This window comes from Triticum aestivum, chromosome 5D (assembly GCF_018294505.1).
Source record: "Triticum aestivum cultivar Chinese Spring chromosome 5D, IWGSC CS RefSeq v2.1, whole genome shotgun sequence".
Taxonomy (NCBI): domain Eukaryota; kingdom Viridiplantae; phylum Streptophyta; class Magnoliopsida; order Poales; family Poaceae; genus Triticum; species Triticum aestivum.
Genome location: NC_057808.1, coordinates 394,762,313 through 394,771,716, shown reverse-complemented (window position 1 = coordinate 394,771,716; position 9,404 = coordinate 394,762,313). Strand labels below are relative to the sequence as shown.

The window sequence follows — 9,404 nt, the reverse complement described above, 5'->3', positions numbered from 1 at the left end:
CCCCGCTTACAGGGACGGTCAGCCTTTCTGGGGAACCCGTTGGCCTGGTTGGACTTGGAGTCTTTCCCCTTTACCAAGAAAGAGTTTGGGTTTCTCAAAAAAAAAGTGTTTGGGGATTGTAAAGAAAATAAGCCAAAAGTTTGGGGAATTGCAGTCTGCCCAAGCGCGACAGCTAGGGTTCCTAGCCGCCGCCGGCCCGCCGCCACTACTGCCGGCCCTCCGCCGCGGCGCGCCCACCCGGCTGAGGCCCCGCCGCCCCGCCTCCGGTACAGGAGCCCAGCAACGCCTCCCGCCGTCGAGCAGGCGCTCCCACCAGCAGCGCCTCCCTCACTGGAGCAGCCGCTCCCGTCCAGTTCATAGGCAGGTAGCCACCACTCCTTCGTCCTCCCTCTTCCTTCATCCCCCCCTCTCCTTGCATCCTCTGTTTGTTCAAAAATATTTCCTGATTTTGTATTGGATGAGTACTTGCTGTAGATTGGATATTGTGAGAATATGATTATGACTATTTCTTGATGAGTACTTGCTGCATGATTTTTCCAGTGCATGTTCAAGTTCACATTTGAAAGGATCTTGCCATATACTGTAGGTGTTTGTGATGATGATTGAGGGGCAAATGTTTTCAAACTCTAGTTTGATTTATTTTTGCAGATGAGCAAATGTTTTGGTTTAAGCATGTTAGAAGTGAAACATGCAATGACTGACGATATATGAAAAGGAAAAGATTAAGTTGTTTTATATGCACTGTCTTGACCTGAAATCACAGCTTAGCAGTAACATGCAATTTGAGAGAGCATGAGCTTTGTCTTGATTATACTGGCCGAAATTGGTTAACACGTTACTAGTCGTATTGTTGGCATGATAGATGTTCCAAATATTTTCTATGATTGGGAATATAGTTCTACTATTATACTTGTTGTTGATTTTGACAGTCAGACCTAAAATATTACCGTTTAAAGTGATTGTTTCTCCTTTTGCATGTTAGCTGACTGATCTTCAGGTTCCACACCTTTCGTGTTTGCCATGCTGCAAGCCTTTCTGTATTTTTGCCCAGAATGTGCTACTGTGCACAAAAGAGAAATTGTTGGTTTCTTGTTTATTCATACAATTTGTCCTGCAATTATGTGTTTTCTGTTACACAAGTCAATCATTCTTTGGGTTTTCACCTGGTCAACCTCACCAGCAATGTTACACAAAGCTTCATTTTCTGGATTGAAGTTAAAATTAATTTCTGTTTCAATATATATGCTAGGAAGGTATTGAATTGCATGTGTACGTACCTCCCGGTGCTAGGAAAGAGGGTGTCACCAACACAAGCATATCCCGTTCAAGAGGAGGAGAACAACGATATCTTGAACAACATTCGTAGTAGGATAGTCGATGTGTGAGCAACATAAGTTAGCTATGTTGATGAAGGTCATCATCATGTGAACCATATGTGTTCTGCGTGGTGCCTGCCTCTCCTTTCTCCTGAATTTCTTCCCAATTTATCCTCTCCGCCCCATCATTTTCCTGTGTAGTTCTCCCTGTGCACACCTCAACCCACCCACTCTTTACGACCGCAACCAGTTCACCACCGGAGAACGGTGCCACTCCCGTGTACCTTGCTATCCGTGTCTTCTTCAGCTCTCTTGCAGCAGGCATGCACGCCGCCAGGCCATCTCAGATACTTGATTTCTAGATGGTGCTGGTTTGTTGGTTTTCGTGGTACACTGCTAAAGACTAAGAGCTACTCCCTCCGACCTATAATATAAGATGTTATTACAACGAATGTACTCATATATTATGGGACGGAGGGAGTGGTAGGTTGGTAGTTGGTGCCTGGTTTGTGTGTTGAGTACTCAAGTTTAGACTATGTCAGTGATATCTTCCTGCAGCTAGTTCCTGGAGTTTTCATTGAACCTTTTGAACTATGTGTCTGATTTCTTTGATTATTAGCTAGTTTACTACCGGAGAAGTCTGGAAAATTGTTGTCAATGTGCTTGACTGTGCACCAGAATTACTGTTGTTTTCTATATTGTTGCTATGTGCTTTGGTTGGATGTGTTGATCGGCTGGCCCGTGGGTGGTCGATGCCTGTGGAAGACTTGCATGAAAGATGTTCTGTGCCCGCTGCAAGTGGCGGGTATGGCGTCAGCTATAATGTAATTGCGGGCAGGGGCACTCGTGACTACTCCCTGTGCCCAATTGCCAGCTGTATTAGCACAGTGCAGAAACTGCAAATGAGTTCTAGGGGTCGTTTGGTGGAATTGACTGTAGTGGGTTAATTCGGTCTTGCGCTTAGTTTTCAGCCCATTAGCCGTCTGCCAGTTTCGTGGTATATTATCTTGGCCTGCTAATGAGTTCATATTCTTAAGCAATTTCATCGTATCTTACCTTCTCCTCTCGCCTCCTCCTGGCTCCTCATTCCTGTGAACAGGCGGCGCTTCCATGCACTTCGGTGCTGGCTATAACCACTGCCACTGGAAAACCGCTGCAAGACTATGGGCTTCCACGCGAAATCCCCTGTCTTCTCTTCCTGCTAGAGTGAGGTTTTTTTGGCTGGAAGCCCTTTTGTGAAAAAAGAAAATCCTTGTTCATTGGTAGGTCACTGTAGCAAAGATGTCCTCAATGGTGACAACAATGTGCATGCCATCAACTTTGTTGGTGAGGCGGGTGGACTATAGAAGGATGGGTGGGCATTTTTAGCGGGCGGAAGAGCGCCATGCTCTACATGTAACTTGTAACTTGTCCCTTCTTCCTGATTCTTTCTCTATTGTTGTAATGTGACAATAACAACCAAGGTGTACGTCCATGCCTATCTGTTGATCTACTTCAGTGGATGTGAGCCCTCACTTTGCATTAACTAGTATATCTTAAACTTTTACCATCGGGAGACACTATTTCTGAAAACTGCAAGATAAACTGTTCAGCTGATTAAATCATAAGCTAGGAGTGCATGCTCCGTCAAACTACAGGTTACTTGCATGCACTTCAAACAAAATTCTTCAAAGTACAGAGAAGATTTTTAATTTTTCTTGTGTGGGGAACCCAATTTTTGCAGGGGAGATGCTGAAATTTAGGCAAATGTCAAGAAGCTCAAATGGAAGGCAAAAAATTCGTAAACGGGTGGTAAAAAAAGAGGTGTCCAGCATTGTAAGTGATCGGCGTAAAGCTGTAGTGGAGAACATCACTCAAGAACTTGCTACAAAGTTGTCCCCAAGCATTGTCTCTCTTGCTTCATTTGATGGTGATTATACTATCGTATGCGCAGTAGTTTCCCTGGTTCATACTTAATTATCGGTAGTCAATGACTGCAACAATGATCTTTTGTAGGAGACAAAATGCATTTTAGAAGCACGGGCATAGTTCTTGCAAACAGTTCATCTGGTGGTGCATGTGTTCTGACCTCGTCAGCTTTGGTTAGCACATCAGATAAGGAACGCATGCTTACCCCTGCACTTAAGGTTTGTGCTGCAAATTTGTCTGCACTTGTTGCTCTTATTTAAGATAGTGGTCAGCTAATCATCCTGTATATCTCTCATAACTTTACAGATAAAATTGCGCCTTCCCAATAACGAAGTTGTTGGTGGCTGGATAAAACGTTATCGTTTGCCTTTCAGTATGGTTGTTATTGAAACTAGATTCTCCCCTGATCTTCGTGCAGCATGTCTCAATAAGACCGTGCAAGTCGAGCCCCATAGTCAGTTATTAGCTGTAAAGCATTGTTTCCACTCAGGCAAATTAATGGATACACGTGGGGAACCGATTGATGGTCCAAGTGAAGTTGACAGTGAAGGGTTTATGTTCTCAACATGCAAAATTACTATGGTGTGTTGTTTGCTTCCTCCTTATTTTTTTAATCATTATGCACTGTCTTTTGATGCATCAAATTTACTAATTTCCTATGTACACACTTCATCATTGTGCTAGGATGGAAGTGGTGGTCCACTTGTTGATTTTGATGGGAACATTGTTGGGATGAATGACTATCATGATCAGAAATTTACTCGATATGTACCAACAAATAAAATTCTTGAATGTTTGAGGGATATTTGGTTATGGTATGCCATTTAGACTTGTAGCATTTAATCATACTTGTACTGTATGCATTATGATGAGTTCACTGCATTCTACAGTGTGGATGAAATGGAAGACTTGTCCATTACCTTTAAGCCCTTTCGCTTTACAGAAGGTGAGCTAAGAAAAATCACTCTTTAAGGCTGCTAAATTATGCACTTGCAGACTATTCTTCATCATTTTCTAATGTTACTTGTCAATTATCACTTGTAGGTTGCTCATCTCGAGTGCAAGGTCAGTTTATGGTCTGCTAAACTCTCATTGACATACTATATGAAACTACCCCAACATAAAAGTCCTCAGTATTCTTCAGTTCTGTCTCTTTCGTTGTAGGTAGCTTGAATCAAACATGCTCTACTGGGAGAAGTGGTGACAAAAGGAAACGTAAAGATTTTGCATCTTCCATCCCTAAGCCACAAGGTGAATCAAGCGGTGGTCGGTTTTTTTTTTAAGTAATAGGCGGTGTTTCATCAATTCAGAACAGATAGTTCATTACAGATGATGTCCTGAACAAGGTCAGGGACCTCATTAAACCACACAGCACCAGACACAGGCTCAGCTGATCTAGCTAAAACATGGGCTGCCCCATTACATTGTCTACTGACATGAATAAACGAAACTAACTCCTTGATATCATAAACTACAGCACTGGTCAAAGTCCTGTTACTAGCAGCATCATTCAGTTTGTGGAATGAGAGGCAGGCAGTCCTGGGAAAAGAATAATCTTACTGTAACCATGACCAAGTGGACAGATAACATGTCTGAAGTCGCTTATTATGTTAACTATGATGCACCTTATCATATTCCGCTTATTATGTTAACTATGATGCACCTTATCATATTCCAAGTTAATTTGTTATCTTTACTGATGAGTCATCAATCGCTTCATCTTGGTGCACCAGAATTCATCGAGGATGAACATACACCAGAATTCACTGTTGATGAACATAAGCATCCGACTATTCATCCTTGGCCATCCAGTGGTATGCTTTTGATTTTGCTGATCATGATGCATATTCATGGATTGATTCACCTTGTTGCCTATCATTACTGATATATTATCATGAAATGCTTCACCTTTGTCACAATAGAGTTCACAAAGGTGGTAAATGATATCTTAAGATCTGATGGTTATCCCTTGCCAGCTTATGCTGATCGTGAGTTCTCTCTCTTGATTGTGCTGACTGTTCCTGTTTGTATCACACTTAAACTGCTTTATTCTGCCACTCATTTATCTGGACTGCCATATTTATTTAACCAGGAGGCATGCATTTGGAAGGTGATTTTGAAGAGGAATTTGGCATAGCCATGTGGAGTGAACCCACTAGAAAAGTTGCTTCAATGAAGTCTTGGGGTGTTGTCGCACTTGCTTCGTTCAATGGTGATTGTACTGTATAAGTTTATTGTTTTCCATTTTTACCTTTTGCCTGTTCACTAGCTAATGATTCAAATTATACTGTAGGCAAGGAAAGACATTTTGCTTGCACAGGTGTATCTGTAGACTGTAATGAGTCAACCTCAATAATTCTGACTTCAGCAAGTTTGGTTAGAACTTCCGGTGATGAAAACAAGATTATTGATAACTTAAGGGTTTGTACTAGACATTATTTACTCTTTGCTTGTTCATTCAGATGTTGGTTAAGTCTCACTTCATCGTTGCAGATTGAAGTATGTCTTCCAATGGAACAACGTATCATAGGAACATTACAACACTATGATTTAAGCTACAATGTTGCTGTTGTCAGCATCCCGAATTCTTGCAAAAATCATGCGGCAATAATCTTTGAAGAACCTCAAACTAAGGTAGTAGTAGCTCTTGGGCGCGCCTTTAAATCTGGGAACTTGATGGCCACAGATGGGTCAGTGACTGGAGGACGAAGCAAATTTGATTACAGAGAGCTTAAGTTCTCCACTTGTAAAATCACTAAGGTACACTGTTGATTTCTCTTATGTTTTTGCGTGAGAAAATAATGGGTTGCATCAGGATAAGGACCGTTATTTGCGAGTAACACTTTTTCTGTGTAACCATTGGTCAATGGCGCTTTATGTTTTTGCTATAGGCTCGAACTGGAGTCCCCTTTTTTATTAGATTTGTAGGTTATTATGAACATCATCTTTTCTTGTGTAACCACTGTTCATTGTCACTAAATTTTTGTGCTGTAGGCTGGAATTGGAGGTCCCCTCTTTGATTTGAATGGGAACTTTGTTGGCATGAACTTCTATGACTCGGATGGAACTCCTTACCTACCAAGTGACATAATTCAGAATCTATTGAGGAGTTTTTATGCAGACCGGTAAGCCTTCTTTATGTATAAATATATGTATGGTATGGAAGTGCTCCAATGCTTTTCATGCACATATGTATTGATGTGTTAGTGATGCAGACTTAGGTGATCAGTTTGATGATCTTTTCTAGTTGAGTTAGGCTATTACTCCCTCGTTTCTAAATATAAGCTTTTTTAGATATTTAAGTACGGACTACATACGGGTGTATATAGACATATTTTAGAGTGTGATTCACTCATTTTGCTTCGTATGTAGTCCGTATTGAAATCTCTAAAAGGACTTATATTTAGGAACGGAGGGAGTAGTTAGTTATACAACATTTATGCACCAGTAAAGAATCACTTGCTTATTAGTTAGTTTGTTAGCTGAATATGCTAAAGCTCAAGCCAAACGTAGCTCTTTGGTTCCAAGAGTCCAATTATGTCCTGTACTTACTGAGGGTTAGGCACAGGTGCTTTTGGGGTGGCTTGTCTATTTCTCTCCCACTCATGTAACTTGCTAAGCCATTGAGCTACCATATCTGTTTAGAAAACCATATTAGGCTATTGCAGTTGTTCTTGGATGTTAAAACCCATCTTTTTGGTCTATCGTAGGACTGCTGCTGCTGGAATTACAGAGAAGCCTAATTATCGGTATTCTTCCTGACATGTCTCAAATAAGTTTTGCTATTCTTTCTGACATGCCTCAGTAAGTTTTGTTTACTCTGGTTGCACACAATTTCTTCAGTGTCTGACTTCTTTTTAAAAACTTGTTTGATGACAGTTGGCCGATCCCTAAGCCATATTGGTATTATCCGAGTCGTCACCCGAAGCGTGAGCCAAAACCTACATTATTTGATTAAGTTTTGAAGTGAATGTTACTTGTCAACGTGATAATGGTGTTCAGTCAAAATTGTCTTGGAAATGTGGTGTGCTTGTATTTATTTGAACTAACTTGTGCCTAAGTAACATGGCTACTTACACTGTTGATGTTATAAATGTCAATGCTTGGAGTAGACAAACGTTTAGGATGATTTGATCTCTATTTTTTTTTTTTTGAAGAATTGCGCCGGACAAACAGCTTATCGAACGGTAAATATCCCTCTGCGATTGCACCAGGCCTCTTGGTACCTTGCGAGGTCTATGTTTTTTCTGTTGCTGACTGATAGTACCAGGCTACAGCGAAGTATGAAAATGAGCACACGTCAACCTGGGAATGGTCTGAGATCCACCCCACACAATCCAACCCATTTACGGACTACTCCCTCTGTTTCTAAATATAAGACTACATATAAAGCAAAATAAGTGAACTCCCTCTGTTTCTAAATATAAGACTACATATAAAGCAAAATAAGTGAACGTACACTCTAAAATATGTCTATACACATCTGTATGTAATCCATATTTTAATCTTAAAAAGACTTATTTTAGGAACGGAGAGAGTATTAAATATGTCAATCCAACCCAGTCCATAATTAATTAGGCAGAACCCGCGGATTTTCTACTCCCTCCGTCCGGAAATACTTGTCGAAGAAATTTATAAAAATGGTTGTATATAGAACTAAAATACGTCTGCAAAGAACTCTTGCATCGTGTCGGTCTTAAGCATCTCCATGTGACACACAAGCAAAGGATACAACGCAATATGAGCTTACACAAGTAAAGGTGAGAGATAACCAAAAGCGGAACCGATGGAGACGAGGATGTGTTACCGAAGTTCCTTCCCTTTGAGGGAAAGTACGTCTCCGTTGGAGCGGTGTGGAGGCACAATGCTCCCCAAGAAGCCACTAGGGCCACCGTATTCTCCTCACGCCCTCACACAATGCAAGATGCTGTGATTCCACTATTGGTGTCCTTGGAGGCGGCGACCGAACCTTTACAAACAAGGTTGGGGCAATCTCCACAACTTAATTGGAGGCTCCCAACGACACCACGAAGGTTCACCACAATGGACTATGGCTCCGTGGTGACCTCAACCGTCTAGGGTGCTCAAACACCCAAGAATAACAAGATCCGCAAGGGATTAGTGGGGGGAATCAAATTTCTCTTGGTGGAAGTGTAGATCGGGGCCTTCTCAACCAATCCCTAGAGAATCAACAAGTTTGATTGGCTAGGGAGAGAGATCGGGCGAAAATGGAGCTTAGAGCATCAATGGAGCTTGGAGGTGGAAGAGGTAGTCAACTCGGAGAAGAAGACTCCCCTTATAAACGGGAGTTGCATAATCTCATAGTCATAGGAACATGTATAAGTCATGAAGAAAGCAATAGCAACATACTAAATGATTAAGTGCTAAGCTAACGGAATGGGTCAAGTCAATCACATCATTCTTCAATGATGTGATCCTGTTAATCAAATGACAACTCATGTCTATGGCTAGGAAACTTAACCATCTTTGATTCAACGAGCTAGTCAAGTAGAGGCATACTAGTGACACTTTGTTTGTCTATGTATTCACACATGTACTAAGTTTCCGGTTAATACAATTCTAGCATGAATAATAAACATCTATCATGAAATAAGGAAATAAATAATAACTTCATTATTGCCTCTAGGGTATATTTCCTTCAGGGTAATGGTGTTAGCCCATTGGCTCTTGATGCGGAGCTTGATGGGCTCATGACGAATCCAGTTGGGGGCAACAAACTCATCATCGGGATAGAGCTTCTCCCAAGTCTTCGTGATCAAGAGGAACATGTAAGGTCTATAGACGGGCACCTTACGGTTGAACACCGCAAACTGTAGCTCGCACCACATGATATGTGAGACATCAAGTGGTTGTGTCTGAGCATGACGCGCCTCCTCACAAAAGAGCATCATATCCACAAGATAGCATGCACCTTGTCCTTGTCACCGATGCGCGGAAAGAGGGAGTTGCGGAAGATCCGATGCATGATGTCAAGGAAAGAGTTCAGCACCCACGCCTTCTTCTTACTGGGAAGCGTCTTCTCAACAAAGGGCTGAAGCTTGTTCTTGTTGGCTGACTCAGGGTTGGCATGAGGGCGAACACCAACGGGCGTGTCGAGCCCCTCATCAGGAACCTGAAGCAAATCCAAGAAGTCCTTCCACTTAGCAGTCATCTGTTGTC

At 41.8% G+C, this 9,404-nt stretch overlaps 1 protein-coding gene across 2 annotated transcripts; it reads left to right on the top strand.

Annotated features, from left to right (window-relative positions):
• Window positions 1-59: 59 nt before the first annotated feature.
• On the top strand, window positions 60-7,335 carry LOC123122072 (uncharacterized). 2 transcript variants are annotated; one of them, XM_044542207.1, is made up of 16 exons: window positions 60-364; window positions 3,040-3,225; window positions 3,312-3,442; window positions 3,531-3,806; window positions 3,909-4,039; window positions 4,115-4,170; window positions 4,269-4,289; window positions 4,389-4,475; window positions 4,958-5,038; window positions 5,147-5,212; window positions 5,317-5,436; window positions 5,518-5,645; window positions 5,718-5,984; window positions 6,219-6,349; window positions 6,935-6,973; window positions 7,104-7,335. In XM_044542207.1, the coding sequence occupies exons 2-16, from the start codon at window positions 3,045-3,047 to the stop codon at window positions 7,180-7,182; spliced, it is 1,794 nt and encodes a 597-aa protein (XP_044398142.1). In that variant the 5' UTR covers window positions 60-364; window positions 3,040-3,044; the 3' UTR covers window positions 7,183-7,335. The 2 variants fall into 2 exon arrangements, with proteins under 2 accessions (XP_044398142.1, XP_044398143.1); XM_044542208.1 differs by having other exon boundaries at window positions 65-360.
• Window positions 7,336-9,404: the final 2,069 nt, after the last annotated feature.

Excerpts from the sequence above, each read along its gene's own strand:
- LOC123122072 (XM_044542207.1), top strand. The coding sequence starts at position 3,045 with ATGCTGAAATTTAGGCAAATGTCAAGAAGCTCAAATGGAAGGCAAAAA. Across the intron at positions 3,226-3,311 it reads CTCTCTTGCTTCATTTGATG|GAGACAAAATGCATTTTAGA; the intron begins GTGATTATACTA and ends GATCTTTTGTAG. Across the intron at positions 4,290-4,388 it reads TTGCTCATCTCGAGTGCAAG|GTAGCTTGAATCAAACATGC; the intron begins GTCAGTTTATGG and ends CTTTCGTTGTAG.